Source organism: Schistocerca piceifrons, chromosome 7 (assembly GCF_021461385.2).
Source record: "Schistocerca piceifrons isolate TAMUIC-IGC-003096 chromosome 7, iqSchPice1.1, whole genome shotgun sequence".
Lineage (NCBI taxonomy): Eukaryota > Metazoa > Arthropoda > Insecta > Orthoptera > Acrididae > Schistocerca > Schistocerca piceifrons.
In genome coordinates this window covers 410,703,503-410,720,673 of record NC_060144.1, presented here as the reverse complement: position 1 = coordinate 410,720,673, position 17,171 = coordinate 410,703,503, and the positions used below count along the sequence as shown (strand labels likewise).

Here is a 17,171-nt window from a genome sequence, read left to right as displayed (position 1 = left end):
GATTATGTAATATTGGACTGCATAACTATTTGAAGTATAAGTTCAGATAGATAGATGGGTCTAATAATACTTAACTCTTCTATAGTTGTCTTTCTTCCTAACTGTGTCAAATGTGTTTTATGAACTCTGGAACGTAGTTAACACAGTGTCTGTTAAATGTTTTTTGACCTACTCTCTTTGTTGCCTTTTCTTTTATATCTTTGTGTTCCTTCATCCTCATATAAGCTTGCATTTCTTCAGGCCTGTGTGCGGAATGACCTGCACCCCATGTCCAACATCCTCCAAATCCTCCAAAAACCATTCCTCCATGCTTGCTCAAGAAAGACCATGTGGTTCCAAAATCTAAGAGTGATGTTATTGATTTTTGTATGTTTCTATAGGTTGTGCAAAATCTGCATATTATTTCTCTCCTTGGTTCCAACCAAAAAAAAATTCCGTGGATTTGGCTCCAACTAACTCCCTGAAGCTGGAACTTGTACACCAGTGGCAAGACGCAGTCAATACCTTCACTGCACGATAACAACAGTGAAGTCACTGATGACAATGCCACCAAAGCAGTGTTATTAAATATGGTTTTCCGAAACTCCTTCACCAAAGAAGACGAAGTAAATATTCCCGAATTCCAATCAAAAACGACTGTGAAGATGAGAAACATAGATGTAGATATCCTCGGTGTAGCAAAGCAACTTAAATCACTTAATAAAGGCAAGGCTTCCATTCCAGATGGTATACCAATCAGGTTCCTTTCACAGTATGCAGATGCAATAGCTCCATATTTAGCAATTATATACAACCACTCGCTCACAGAAAGTTCCGTATCTAAAGTCTGGAAAGTTGCTCAAGTCACACCAATACTCAAAAAGGGAAATAGCAGTAATCCGCTGAATTACTGGCCCATATCATTAACGCCAATTTGCAATTGGGTTTTGGAACATATAATGTATTCATTATGAAGTACCTCAAAGGAAACGATTTACTGACACAAAGTCGGCACATGTTCAGAAAAAATAATTCTTGTGGAACACGACTAGCTCTTTATACTCGTGAAGTAATGAGTGCTATTGACAGGGGATGTCAAATTGACTCCATATTTTTAGATTTTCCCAAGGCTTTCAATACCGTTCCTCACAAGCGTCTTCTAACCCAACTGTGTGTCTATGGAATATCGTCTCAGTTGTGCGACTGGATTCATGATTTCCTGTCAGAAAGGTCATAGTTCGTAGTAATAGATGGAAAGTCATCAAGTAAAACAGAAGTAATATCCGGCATTCCCGAAGGAAGTGTTACTGGCCCTCTATTGCTTCTGATCTATATTAATGACAATGGAGACAATCTGAGAAGCCCTCTTAGATTATTTGCGGATGATGCTGTCATTTACCATCTTGTAAAGTCATCAGATGACCAAAACAAATTGCAAAATGATTTAGATAAGATACCTGTGTGGTGCGAAAAGTGGCAGTTGACCGTGGATAAAGAAAAGTATAAAGTTATTCACATGAGTACTTAAAGAAGTCTGCTAAATTTTGTGTAGCAGTAAAGTTACACAAATCTGAAAACTAAATACTTAGGGATTACAATTACAAATAATGTAAATTGGAATGCTCGCATAGGTAATGTTGGGGGTAGAGCAAACCAAACGCTGCGATTCATTGACAGAACAATTAGAAGGTGCAATAGATCTACTAAAGAGACTGCTTACACTACACTTGTCCGCCCTATTCTGGAGTATTGCTGTGCGGTGTGAGATCCATATCGGGTGGAACTGACAGATGATATTGAAAAAATTCAAAGGAGGGCAGCTCGTTTTCTATTATCGGAAAATAGGGGAGGTAGTACCACAGGCATGATATGTGAATTGGAGTGGCAATCATTAAAACAAAGGTGTTTTTTTTTTTTTTTTTTTTTTTTTTTTGCAACGGGATCTTATCATGAAATTTCAATCACCAGTTTTCTCCTCTGATTGCGAAAACATTCTGTTGGCACCCACCTGCGTAGGAAGAAATCATCCTCACAATAAAATAAGAGAAATCAGGGCTCGCACAGAAAAATTTAAGTGCCTGTTTTTCCTGCGTGCCGTTAGAGAGTGGAACGGTTGAGAGACAACATGATGATGGTTCATTGAACCCTCTGCCGGTCGCTTAATTGTGAATAGCAGAGTAATCACGTAGATGTAGAAACACTCAAATGACCATCACTCAAAGAGACTTTGTTTCATGACAGAAGCCTGCTCCTCAGTGTTACAAAGTCTTCACTGATGGCATATTGACGAGAACTTAATTGAGATACTGGAAGGAGTTGATGCCAGAATCCGCCAGCTCTCATCAACAAGTACTGTCGCAGAGGTTCCTGGGTGTCCCTAAATAGAAATTCTTCAGGAAGAGATGGGCTGTGCCCTAGTAAATCATGACCAGGTATAGGCGTGGTCTTGTGATGGGGCCAGCAACCTCGTGCTGTTCATAATGAGGTACCTGGCGGTCTGGGGTATTCTTGAAAATCCCGCATGGCTGCAATGGACCACATGAGCTTTGCTTTCCGTGACTTGCATATTATAACCATCATGCATATTGTGATTGGTGCCCCTCGGCACCAAAGCAGGTTGCATTGGAAGTTACGTCTCCTGAAAGTAAGTACTGACCAGCCTGGCTGTCTGCCTTTGACAGTTTTCTGAATGGAACTTTTCATTTTACTCGATTAAGTGAATGTAAGAAATCTAAATGCAGTTAAAATTAAATTGTCCCTTACTTTCTTCATCTTGTACTGCTGCTGTTCATTCCATGCCTTGGATGACTTTGGTAATTCCTAATAATTTACAAAAATTGACACATCTGACCAAGTACCTCATATGGTTGAATTGAATCTCCTCCTTTACTAAAGATTTTTACTGTAATTCAGTAATAGAGCCTGTTGCCAAAATAATTTAACAAGTTGGGCCTACCATTTCTGAATAACACGAATATTCTGAATATTGATGGCTTTGTGACAACAGATGTAACTTTAAATAATATAACTGGCTAAGTAGGGCTAAGTAGTTTTCTTTTAATCTTGTATTTGTAATATTGAACCATTTTTTTGGATGAAACAGAACATTGTCCAAAGTCTCGGAAAACTGGTTGCGAAAAAGTATTACTGTGTGACTGAAAATAATTTACAGAATGGTGTCTAATTTGGAGGTGACATCATTTTAGAAGTACAGTGTGTGAAATATTAGGATCCAAAAAGATAGATAATTGGGGCTGGAAGAGGAAATGCACAACATCAATTTATCAGAAGTGCAGCAAAAGAGTGAAGTATGAGGAGGAGGAGGAAGAGAAGAGAAGAATTAGTTGAGTAATACATCTGTAAAATTTGCAAATAACAACAATATATTTGTCCTTATCATATTCCTTCAGAACATATCAAATAGAAACTGGACTTAGCAGTGCCTGTATGGAACTAAAAATGTCATCAAATACTAAAGCAGTGTAACACAGTTTGATAATAGTAAATCACTTTTGAATTGAATGTGATTATTGATTCAGAAGTTTGTGAGTAAAAAGTAGTTACATAGCTGAAAACATACAGGTTTATCAGAAAGGGAGTCAAATAGAAACCATGAAAAATTTGAGAGTAGGAAGACAGACCAAATGAAATTTAACCAGGACAGCATCTAAGTAAACAGTTACGCAGAGCTACACCTTATGCATGCAGCAAAATATATTGCTGGTGTAAAGAAAGACAAAGAAAAGAAAATTCCAAATAGAAAAAAGTATTAAAGAGGAGGTGAAAATTTCAAGAAAATTATGATAAGAACATAATATAATATGTTGAATCGACAAAAAATGGAAATGTCCTTGAGAAGATTTGAGAAGTGGCAATAGTAATTTGCTAAGTGAAATAATTGAAAACAATAAAACATGAAAGGAAAAAAAAACTTATGTAGGGTGTCCATTATAAGTAATCATCTAAGGAGGCATGGTAACTAAAAGCTAAATTGTCATGAAATAGGGGGGAGAGTGCCCTGGATACGATAAGCAAATGGGAGTGGCTATCATTAAAACAAAGGTGTTCATTGCGGCAGGATCTTCTCACAAAATTTCAGTCACCAACATTCTCCTCAGTGTGTGAAAATATTTTGTTGGTGTCCACCTACATAGGGAGAAACGGTCATTATAATAAAATAAGAGAAATTGGAGTTTGCATGGGAAGATTGAAGTGTTCATTTTTCCCCACACACTGTTTGAGAGTGAGAGTGAAAGTGGAATTGTAGAGAAGTAGCTTGAAGGTGGTTCGATAAACCCTCTTCCAGACACTGAATTGTGAATTGCAGAGTAATCATGTAACAACAAAAATAATCAATTTTTGAAAATGTAATGTAATTGTATAGATAAAAAATCTACTCACCAAGCAGCGGCAGGAAAACACACATGTAAAAAGTATTGTTTACACAAGCTTTCAGAGCCAGTGGCCAGTGGCTCCTTCTTCTTGGAGAGGGGTTGAAGGGGAAGGAAGAGGGAAGGAAGGAAAATGATTGGTGAGGTTTAGGAAAAGGGGAAGAGTTCAGAAAAGTCTCCCAGCACCCCAGGTTGGGGAAGACTTACCAGAAGAGATGAGAAGAAAGGGCCTACAATATATTCACTAAAGTTGTCACCAGCAACATTGAAGAAATATTAGATTTTAATCAAAGGAGAAAAACAAACTGGCTCTAGAAGTGGATATAGCACAGGAGACCATCTGTGCTGCAGCTCCATTAGACTTAACCAGGATAGTGAACAATTTGGAGGAGAAAGGGCAAGTTGAACAAGGTGGTTCTAGATTACAAAAACTAATTTTGAAAGTCCTTGAAACAGTTTCCAGATTCTTAAACGGGGAAAACAGAGGAATATATTTCGGTTGATCAAATGTTAATAGCCTCTATTTTGCAGATGATTTCTTACTTTCTGCCTCTAGAGAAGATAAACAACAAATGGAAGAACTTTTTAGACCAACTCTGAAAATAAATGTGAAAATAAATTACAATAAGAAAAACAATTTATAACTAACAGGTCAAAAAGAAAATAGTACAAATTAACAAAGATGTCATAGAAACAGTTTGTTTTGTAGTTAGGACTGTTTATGACAACAGTTGGATGGACTGGAAAAGAAATTAACAGATTAGCCAAAATTACCTGGAGAGATTTCTTAAATTAACTTCAGATATGTTTTTAAAGAAAAGTTTACCTTAATTTGAATTACCAATTTTGAAGTAATGGTATCGAGACATGGACTTTAATGAAGAAAGGTAGCTCAGCAAGCAGATGAGTAAAAGATTGATTATGACTGTAATTAAAATTAAATGGTGTTGGGCAGAAGATACATCTAGGTGCATGGATGATCAGTGAACCATGGAAGTACTTTGCTTGATGCGGATACATAAAAAAACTGAGAAGGCATCCTGATTAAAGGAGGGTAGATGGCTCTAGAAAATTTGCAGAATCCACTTGGGTACATGTGCCCTAAGGCTATCAAATATGGACAGCTCTTGGAGAAGGTCTTTATTCAGCAGTGGATGAAATGGCTGATTGTGTTACGCAGTAATGCAAAAAAATCATTTTGCTGTAATAATAGTCTACTCAGTATATTTTATTGGTTATAAGTAATTTTTTTTAACTATTCAGTTAACAAAGTATTAATTTAAATTTCTGTTTACAGGAATGACAGAATCAATTGTTGCTGCAGCAGCCAGCAGAGTTGGTAAGAAAGTTCTTCATCTAGACAGGTAAGGGAAGAATTAATTCTGTTTTGATAGCTACAGAAAAATTATCTGTGTAATATCAGTATAAAGATAATAAAATTAAGTGTATTATATTAAAGGGTTTACTGTTTGCAGTCAATCTTACAGTTTATACATATTTATTTAATTTTTTGTTCAAGTTAGGTAATATATTACCAGCAGAAAAATTCTACTTTGGGATCACAAAAGCTGAATATGTTGTTCTTTAAAAAAACTGACAGAAAAGTGGGGAACCAGCTGTCTCAAACCTCAAAAAAAATTTTGGCATGTGAACATGTTAACACTCTTTTTAACAGACATTGTAAATCCTTTTACCCAGTTTGTCTTTATAGTTCAGTCTTCATACTCAGCATCTCCTTGTCACTGCCACTGTCCATATATATCACTCTCCCACTGCCTCCTTTTTCTCTGTTGATTTAAAATATATCCCACAGCCACCGACTCCATTCTCATTTACAGGGTTTCATTGTGTGTTTCTTTCCCACTGCCACTGCCTCCATCATACTTAGTCAGCTCAAAAATTGTGAGTGATCTTAACTTATTTTGTCCTCTTTACTCACATGTTTAAAATTTCAGTCAAAAATGTGCTCTCCCCTATACCTGTATGTTAAAGCTCGTCATTCTAGGAGAGTCCAGATCTCCCAAGTGTATTCATGGTCTCCAAACATTTGTATTTTCATTTCCACTGTCTCCTTTTTATTTGCTTCCACTTCCTCTATCTCCACCCGTCTCTTTTTCTATTTTATTGCTGCTACCTCACAATGACCATCAGTATCTCCTCTCTTTTCCACTATCACTGTCTCTTTACTACTCTCTCAGCAAAAAAAGTGTGAATGTTTGTGTGCCAAAATTTTTGGTGAGGAAGGTGGAATGAGAATGGAGGCAGCTGGTTCCCCACTTTTCTTGCAGACTTTTAAAGGGGAATATATTTGCTTTTTTGTGCTCTGACAGGAATATATTTCTGCTGGTTCCCTTCTTTTCCCTGCCACAGCTCATATAAAAAAAGTGCTATACAATTCTTGAAATTTTCCTGCCATAGAAGGTATTCCAAGAATTTTTGGAATTGCAGCAGGATAACGTAGGCTTCTTGCCACAATATTTTGGCTGACAGCCATTCAGCCATCTTCAGGTGAGTGTTTCGCACTACATGTATACTAAAAATTGGCGAGGACATGCGCAATGGCAGCTGCTTTATGAGCGACCGCTCTACTGTTATGCGCCCTCTTTGAATATTGCTCCATCTATGGCACGCAGGCACATGCATAATGTGATACTTGTGTGCACTCTGTCAGAATGCACACTCGTGGACTTACAATTCAGATGTGGAAATTAATAAAATATAAACACATTCCACAGATTCCTAATAATTGAATCCCAGAAGGATCTCTTCGAGGCCAAGATTTCCATGGAATGTCCTGCAGAGATACAATGCCTGGCTATAACAGACTTACTGAGCTGTGAAAGGCAAGCGAGGCAGTCATGTTCAATGGATCTTTGTCGCACTGTGCACATTGTCTGACCAATGTAGGTTTTGCCACACTGACAATGTATTCTGCAGATTCCAGCCTTCCACAATCCCAGATGGTTCTTTGACGAACGAAGAAGAGTACAAGTCTTTGTAGGTGGGCATAAGATTATTTCAACGTGCTGTTTCTTACGATTCTCCCTAAATCAATGAAATACTGCTGATGTACAGGAGGAACGTACTGGATTTGAACTGATCCTTCTCCTTGTGATCTTGTCTGTGGTCACATTTCTTCTTCCTTAAAGCTGTGTTGATCTGAAGTGGGGAATAGCCATCATCTATGAACAGTGATTGCAGGTGTACCAGCTCCTTTACAAGGCTGTCTCCCTCAGACACAACATGCGCCTGGTGCACCAACATTCGAAGGATGTCCATAGCTTGTGATGGGTGCTGGTAACTAGATTCCTGAAAATACAGAACTGTATGTGTGGTTTATTGTAAACAGAATTCCCCAATGATCTGTCCACTTTCCATGTGGCCAAGATGTTTAGAAAAGGCAGACAGCCGCCCTTCCCCACTTTCATCGTAAATTTGATATTCTCAGATAGAATTCAGATGCTGCAAAAAGCATGACTGTTCTTATTCACCATGGAGCCACACTACAGAAGTATCATCTGCATTTTGCCAGAAGACATTTGGTTTAAGTGCTGTTACAGAAAATGCCCTTGCCTCAAATTATTCCATAAAAAAGTTTACTACTAGAAGAGAGAGAGAGAGAGCCACCTATGGCAACGCCATCAATTTACTCAAAATATTCACAGTTGAATAAAAAGTAGCTTGAAGAAAGGTGATGATGAAATAGTGGTGTTGTTTCGGCTTTGAACTTACTGCTGCTGAGTGACAATGAATCCATGAGAGGAACCCGTAGTGAAGACTGAGATAACATTGAAGATTACTAAAAAGTCACTTTGACTCGATGAGTTGAATTTAAGTCTGCTAGTAAAGTCACTGGAGTTGTGAATATCATGTGAACACTTCCCTACAAAAGATCTCAGTAAAGAATCAAGATGCTAGGTAAGTCATGGAGTGCCAATATTGCTCACAATAGGACATAATGGAAGACCTTTGTGTATTTTTGGAAGACTGTATAACCATGGTGGAACAGAGCTGTGATATTAATATTTTTGCAACTTCTTGTGGAAGGGAAGAGGAATTTGGCAACACTGCCATTTTTCTATTCTCTCTGTGGGGTCTCTATCAATCTTCTGATACATTGGTTCACTCAGCAAGCCATTTTGTAATAGCACAGTGGTGTTTTCCTTGTCCACTGGAAGGATCACCTTGTGAGGATCTTCTCGCAGCTTTCCTAATGCGAACCTTTCAATCGAGGAAATGTTGTGCTTCAGAGGCGCAGCTCACTAGGGTCCCCCTTGTGGATTCATCGTCACTCATCAGCAGTAAGTCCAAACTTTATATAGCAGTGCTGTTTTACCATGCCCTTTCCTCAAACTATTTTCTGTTTAACAGTGAATATTTTGAGCAAATTGATGGTGTTGCCAAGGGTAGCCCTCTCTCCACTCTGGTAGTGAAATTTTTTATTGAAGACTTTGAGGAGATGGCTCTTGATTCGGGAGAACTTAACCAAAAGTCTTCTGGCAATGTGTGGATGGTACTTTTGTTGTGTTGCCCGAAGAAGAACTGTCACACTTTTTGCAGCATCTAAACTCTCTCCACAATAATATCAACTTCATGATGATGGAAACGGGGGAGGGCGGCTGTCTGCCTTTCCTGGATGTCTTGGTCAGACAGAAAGTGGATGGATCATTGGGACATTCCATTTACCGCAAGTCCACAGATACAGATGTGTATTTGCATGCATCTGGTTGCCACTATCCATCACAAACTATGGGCATCCTTCGAACACTGTTACTCCTTGCGAAGGATCTACACCTACAATCAGTGTTTAAAGATAATGGATATTCCCTGCATCAGTTCAGCACAGCTTTAAGGGAGAAGAAGAGTGGCCATCCACAGGATCAAGAGAAAGAGCGGTTGAAGTCCAGTGTGCTCCTCCTGTAGGTCAGCAATATTTCTTTGAAATAAGAGAGAATCTTAAGAAAACATCATGTCAAAGTAATCTTCAACCCACCTTCAAAGACTTGGCCTCTTCTCGGTATGGAAAGTATAATCCGGGATTGCGGAAGGCTGGAAACTACAGAATACCTTGCCAGTGTGTCAAAGCCTACATAGGACGGACGATGTTTACAGTGTGTGAAAGATGCATTGAGCTTGGCCTTGACAAGATCTTATGGGATTTAGTTATTAGGAATAGGTGGAAATACTTTTAGTATAAGCTCTTATTAATCCTGGTGGCAGCATTCAACTGGATAAGGTGTGGGACCCAGTGATTTCATTCATTTCTTCAGAGAGAAAATGTTTATATGACCAATGACCTGTTCAGCGATATTTAATTTTACTAATTTTGGCATCTGAATTTTAATGCCACAAGTGTGCATCCTAACAGGGAGAGGACATATATTACCGCATTACGCATGAGCCTGCACACCATAGATGGAGCAGCGGGGCGCATAACTCAACTGATATCACACATATAGTGGCTGTCTTTATGCATGTGACTGAGCACCACTTTTTGGTATAAAGGTGGCAATATGAACTAACAGTCTCAAGTGTGAAACACTCACGTGAAGGTACTGTAACTTTTAACATCCCCCCCCCCCCCCCCCCCCCCCCCCCCGCCGCCGCCGCCAAGAAACAATTACAGGGTGTGTAATAAATCAGACAATGGAAACTTCAGGTGGGAATATCAACAATGTAGGAAAATACGTGGTGCTACTTTGCATAAAGAAGGCACGTCAACACACACACACACATCCACCAACCCCAGAATCTTCGGCCGAAATGCAACCATTGATAGTGGAGAAAATTAGAATGACATTGTTGATGATATAGTGCCAGCATGTTACACTTGCAGTGGGGTCTTCAGTGTGGTAGACAGTTGACAGCACCACCTGTTAAGTTTTCTTTTCATAAGATCTCTCTTAACAACTGCAAATAAAAACTTGCTCAATAAACTGAAAATAATTCCACTGTATAAGCACTATCTCAGTGAAGTTATTTGGTATCTTCACATAAGAGAACTGGGCTGGGAATGCTAGAGGGATATAGTCTGTTAAACTGAAAAGCAGGCAGTGCTGGTGGTGAAGAAAGTCGCCTGCCCCAGCAGATTGCACTTCTTGTAATGTAGTGAGGTAAGGAGAGTGGGGACTTACTGCTCGCTCTTCAGCTTGAAGACCTATGAACGAATGAACTGCATCATCACAATCTGCCAACATACCTTCCCTCATGCAATTAACATCCACCACCACCTCCTTCCATGTTACACCACCAGAACACATTTAATCCCTTAATACAGCTGTAATGCACATAGATGTGGTACAGTCATTTATTATTTGTTTTTGACTCACTTTGGTTAACAATAAACATTTATTTCATACTATTAACACTGTTTTTAATAATTTGTGATTTTTTTCCATTCCCTGATATGTCGAAGCTATTAGTCCTACAGAAGAAATTAAGAAGACCGTTATTCATAGAAAGTTTAATGTAGTTTGATTTTATACTGGGAAACATTTTATCTAGAAGCCATTTTCAAGTTATTCAAGGAAAAATATTAAAAAGTGACCATTTAAATGCATCGCTGCCCGCCAGGCTGTAGAGAATGAAGGTGCAGAATGGAGGAAAAATATGAATAATCACTTTGCCTAAGACTCATAGATTTTGGGGAACCTTCCGACTCAATTTCAATGAAAGTATGTACTAACAGCTCTTGAAAAACAAGTCATTGATTTCAGCATATGTTAATATAGAAAAGAGTACATCTCTTAGTACTGCAGCTTCCATTAGATTTTCACCAGGACAGTTGAACATTCAGAACTCACAGAGAAGTAGGACCAGGGCGATCAAGCTTTGAAATGCTTCAGAAATTGTACAACCAATAAACATGTGACTAATGGGGGTATTATTGTCATTAATTAACATATCTTCAAATAAAGTCTACCATCAGAAAAATAGGCAATAGGATTATAAACAAAAATTGTTCTCTGTTTTTGCCATTGTAATTATAAATGTGATAGAATTTTTCATATATTAGCAGTAAAAACTACTAACTCAACCTCCTGTTTTTAATAAAATAAGGTCAGTTGTGTATTGAAGTTAAGTATCAAGGGGACAACTCGTCAAATTTGCAGAGTCATTGAGAGTCACACACAAGAGAGAAAGAAAACTTGCTAGCTTTCAGAAAAAATCCTTTGCAGAGCTAGCGCACGCGCCCACACACACACACACACACACACACACACACACACCACACACACACACACAAACAAACAAGAACGTGAGCAATCGACCCAACCAGCACTTCCTACACCTGCCCTGCCACAGGCCTATCGAACACATCAGTGTGTTTCACCCGTTAAAGCAACCACCTCATCCCAACTGTGCTGCAATCGCTGCTCAGTTTTTTATATTGATATAACAACCCAACCAACTGTCCTCCAGAATGAATGCCCACCACCAAACTGTGGACAAGAACAGAATTGACCACCCAGTGGCACAACACGCAGCCAAGCACAACATGCTTGATTTCAATAGCTGTTTCACAACCTAGGCCATCTGCATCCTTTCCTCCATCCCCACCTTTTCTGAATTACACAGGTGAGCTTATCCTTGCAAACACATCCTTCACTTCCATAAATATCCTGGCCTCTGTCTCTGTTAAACCACTGTACCCACATCCTCCACCCAACAATTTCCCCTTCCTCAGGCCTGTCACTGCATCCACCATCACACCACCTCCTTTGTGCACTGAACTCCACTGGCTCCATTACCCGTGCAACATATGCCTAGCTTGTGCACCTCCCACCCTTCCTCCCTGCTGCATTCTCAACCAGCAAACCTGCTACCTTCCTCTGAGCTGCTACCCACACCGCAACCCCTATTCCTACCTACCACCTCTCTTTCCCTTCGCCCACCCCACCTGACATCAAACCCCATCCCACCACATTCCACCTGCAAAAATGTGATCCTGGCATTGACTGCCCAGCCAGCACAATGTAGGGATGCGTGCGTGCTCACGCACGAATGTGTGTGTGTGTGTGTGTGTGTGTGTGTGTGTGTGTGTGTGTGTGTATATACTCATGCTCAACAAGGGATTTATTCTGAAAGCTAGCCAGCAAGTTTTCCCCTCTCTTTTGTGTGTGCCTGTCAATGGCTAAACAAAGCTGCAATTTGCTGAGTGGTCTTCTTTACACCCAAATTATTTGCATTCTACCAGAACTTTCCTACCACTTCAGTTGTATGTATGTAGAGTGGGTTGAAAATCTTTTCCCAGAACTTAAAAAGAAAATACTTTCAAACTTTTCTCTGCATAAATTGAAAGCCCTTCTGAATTGACTAAATTTGGTGAGTACATTTGCATTAATTTTGGAGACTGCTCTTGAAATAATAAATGGAAAACTTTTTCATATCCCATATTTTAAAAATCCCTAACTGTGATTTGATTGCCATATAATTGTAACTTAATGTCTTTCTGTTCTATTCTTCATTTTGTAGCAATGAATATTATGGAGGATTATGGGCATCATTCAACTTTGAAGGGCTTCCAGAAGTGGATGGAAGAATGTAGACAACCAGCTAAGGCTACTGATGATGTTGAATTACCAGATGGAATACTGAGGAATGGCGAGGCTGCTGTAAAGGCTGGAAATCAATTCTCAGTAATAACCAATATTGAGGAGAAATGGTGTATCATAGAGTAAGTACTGGCATGATATTTCCTTCCAATTATGCTTCTTCTGGATTCTGATGTTGGAATGCGATAATAGTTGATGACTTGATTAATGTTGCGAAACATTTGCGCATACTGTAACTGTATTCTGTGAAGTGGATTGTCTCTGTAATTGTTTTTATGTATAAATATTGAAGAGATTGAAGCTTTATTAAAGTGGTAATTGCCATCAGAACTGATACACTACATCTACTGTGCATTTATGCTTCACTTGCTATTTTATGTAATTCATTGACTATTGCTTTACAGTCTGAGTTTTGATGACGTTAAAAAAAATAGGAAGGTTAGGAGAATATGAGAGGAACTGCAAGAGAAGTGGGAGAGGGAAAAATGAAAATTAAAGAAGTAATTAATAAATAATGAAACTGTACCATTGGGGGGGGAAGGGGGGAGGAGGGGATCATTAATGCAGGTCTAAGTCAAAGACGGTGATAAAAAATATGTTGAAGGACAAGTTTCCATATTGAAACCCTGAGGGGAAACTAGTCTTGGGTGAAGGGCAAGTTTCCATATTGAAACCTTGAGGGGAAACTAGTCTTGGTGTGAGAAATCTGATGACCCATGGGGTACAGCAGGCACTCGTTATGGTGAGCCACACTGTGTAGCACATTTGGCTTTGAATATTTCCAAGGCAAATGGTTCTTCTGTATCCATTCATCCAGTTTAGTGCTCGTAATTCCTTTAGATTCATTAACTAATTTTTCTTTCCACTTTTTGACACTAGGAAACACCACAGATCTAACTCAGTGTTGATCGATTGTGGATGCAGGACAGCAGCTGGTCAAATATGCCCCAAGTAAAGTTGCCAAACAGCCATATGTCTTGAAGTTTTTATTTTATTTTTGTCAACAAGTTTTGGCATTTCGGTATGCCATCTTCACACCCCATGTGACAGCAAGGTGGCACAGTGTGTAGCACGCTGAACTTGCATTTTGCAAGATGATGATTCAAACCCATGTCCGGCCATCCTGATTTAGGTTGTCTGTGATTTCCCCTAAATCACTTAAGGCAAATGCTGGGATGGTTGCTCTGAAAGGGCATGGCTGACCTCTTCCCCCATCTTTCCATACTACGATGGAGCTGAAAACCTCGCTGTTTGCTCCCTCCGCCAAACCACCCAACCAACAACCCAACCACCCCATTTGCAGTTTGTGTATAGTCATTCAGATGTATCAGTATTGGCATACTGGAGCCATCAGTATCCGGCTACCATGAATTCATTAGTCGAGTGGTTCCTTCAAAGACTTAACAAGTCTTTGTAGGAAGCACTTGAATAACTAAGTCATGGTATCCAGATACTGATAGCTCCAGTATGCCAATACTGATACATCTGAATGACTATACATGAAGTGGATATGGGGCTTGAAGATAGCGTATTGAAATGCCAAAACTGGTTGTCAAAATAAAATAAAATAACTTCTCAAAAAATACAGCTGTTTGCCAGTTTTCCTTGGATCTAACCTGTTGCATAGTTGCAGAATATAATGCTCCTCAGAACATATGAAGCAGTAAATTCTGTGCTTGCTACATCCTGGTCTCTGGTTATTGATTAAATGACTGATTCTAGTCACAAACTAAAAATTGCACATGCGGTGTGTGTTTAGTTTTTACTGTGATATGGGTTTGATGATATGAACCAGATGCCCAAGTATCACTGATCTAGTTTATTGGATAAAATCTGTCCACTTATCCAACTTCAGCAGACTGTGTGTCTTAATGAATTAGTAGATAATAATAAACTACAAATGCAAAGTTTTTCCTTTCAAATCCCAGTCATAAGACTCTACTTTTTAATGTAGAATATTTTTACTGAAACTTAAGATAATGTCTACCTGTGGGAAAGTTTCTTATGTACATGTGAGCAGTTTAATCAGACACTTGACTGCTTACCCAGCAGCATTTGGCAACTCCTTAAGCTCTGATACCTATAGATACTCATTGTGTTGACAACTCCATGAGACACAAAAAGTATTGGAGAACCATCCTGATATAACTACTTGGCTACCAGCTAGAACATAAGGAGATTGTGTCCATGCCATGCTAATTGTGCTCAGTGATAGCCCAGATTGGCTCAACAGGATTGAGGTCAGGTGAAATGGGGAAACCATGTAAGCATCTTCAGGTATGTGGAGTATTCATCCACTTCATTATTGTCAGAATTTAGGAGGATAGTATGATGCATTGTTATGATAAAGATACAGGTGGCCTGCTGTGTGCTATGTTAACAAAGGGATGCATTTATCCTCCATAATAGTAGTTATTTATTGTATGTTGCTAGGAAATGTGAATTGCCATAAAATCCAAGGGCATTTGTGCATTTTGTGGGAATGTATCACATCACTTTACTCTTTTCCTTCCCCTTCTTTTTATAATGATTTCATTGTAGCTTATTCACATGTCTACATCATCTAAATACTACTTACTAAGTTGTATGTATCTCCCAGGTGTTCCTATTCTAATTCATTCTCTCTCATATGCTTCAAATTGATCTTCAGTTTGTCTGCTTCTAAGTAGTACCAAAATTTCATTACCCAATTTTGTGCATTTTTAATGAATGAGACTTGGTTAAGCTTGTAGCTCAATAGATATCATTTCGTGTTTACAGGGAAGCTGCAGATTCTGTGGAAGGACAGTCATCCTCACAGCATACTCAAACTGATGGAACTGATGATGCAAAGGGTGATGCTGATGAAAAAGAATCTGAACAAGGTGACTCAAAAAAGAATGAAGAGAAGCAAATACCACCACCTTCAAAGCAGTGGAGCCAGAACAGAGTTCGTAAGGAGTACCGCAAATTCAATCTGGATCTAGCTCCTAAGGTAAGATGTTGCAAGAGAGTAGCTGAATCAGCTGTTCTATACAAATACTGCATTAAAGGCTTCATGTACAACATAGTTGAACCATTAAAAAATGTGCAATTGATGATAACCTAAATGAGAGGCTGGGATAGATAATATATGGAGTGAAATTTTAGTTCAGTAGTTTTCTGTATCCCAAAATATCTGAAGATCAGCAAGATTTTCTGTTTAACTGTGTAGAGATAACTGAAACTGGGTCTTGCATAAATTTGACCAAAACTGATTATGTCCAGTTGCTTTGAGTTTCTGGGGAAAATATGTTAGAAAGTATTGTTGTTGTATTTGACTTTTTAATACAGTTGTCCATTAATTGTTATGAATGTCTAATATTAGTTGCTGTACTAGTTTTCGTCACTAAGTGAACATAAGTGAGTCCCATTCAGGTATGTTTCTTTGACAGCCTTGCAAAAATCTCTGAAATATAGTTGTTAGTTGAATTTTGTTATCCATAACTTCCTAACTAAGGGATGATTTTCAGCAAAAAATAGGAGCTAACAATGAAACTGACACTCATATTATATCCCTTCAGTTCAGTAATAATACTAAATTTCACATTCAAGGCTTTCAACTTTTTTGGTGTGAAGTGTACACCCTGATTTGGTTATGACTGGCTTACAGAGAAATTTGGCATTGTGATATCACTATATCTCCCTCCCCCCCCCCCCCCCCCCCAAAAAAAAACTTCTTTTTTAGATCTTCCCAATGGCCACTATTATGGATCTCAAAAATAGTTTACAGTTTGACAATAATAAAATTCTATTAAGTATCCAATTTTTGTGAAGTGAACGCACTAAATATTTAGTTTCAGGCATATTAGATCATTACTCAGCAAATTTGTGTGTGGAAAATCAAACAGTGGAAAATCCAGGGTGGTATAATGACATTATTATGAAAACGATACATTGCTGCTCACCATTTAGAGGAGTTGAGACACAGACAGGCACAACAAAAAGGCAGCTTAACATGTTATATTTTGGCCAAAAGGCCTCCCCCTCTCACACACAAGCCACGGAGGCTGGATTGCAAGTAACTGTATGTGATGGAAGAAGCTATCTGGGTGGTGGAGGTAAGGAGGAGGTTGAGGTGGAGAAGGGGGGGGGGGGGCAATAGCAGGGTGGGGATGGGGTATGGCAAATTGCTGCTTGCTTGTGAGATCATACAGGGACACAGTGAGGACAGGGGGTAGGTCAGTTAGGTAAAATGAGACTGGGGAGAGGGGGGGAGTATGCTTGC

At 38.9% G+C, this 17,171-nt stretch overlaps 1 protein-coding gene across 1 annotated transcript in view; it reads left to right on the top strand.

Moving 5' to 3' along the window:
- Positions 1-17,171, top strand: part of LOC124804671 (rab proteins geranylgeranyltransferase component A 2) — a 50,774-nt gene that overhangs the window by 7,215 nt on the left and 26,388 nt on the right. The window contains 4 exon segments of the mRNA XM_047264913.1: positions 5,668-5,734; positions 12,846-12,894; positions 12,896-13,047; positions 15,686-15,899. Coding sequence (XP_047120869.1) covers positions 5,668-5,734; positions 12,846-12,894; positions 12,896-13,047; positions 15,686-15,899 — 482 coding nt within the window.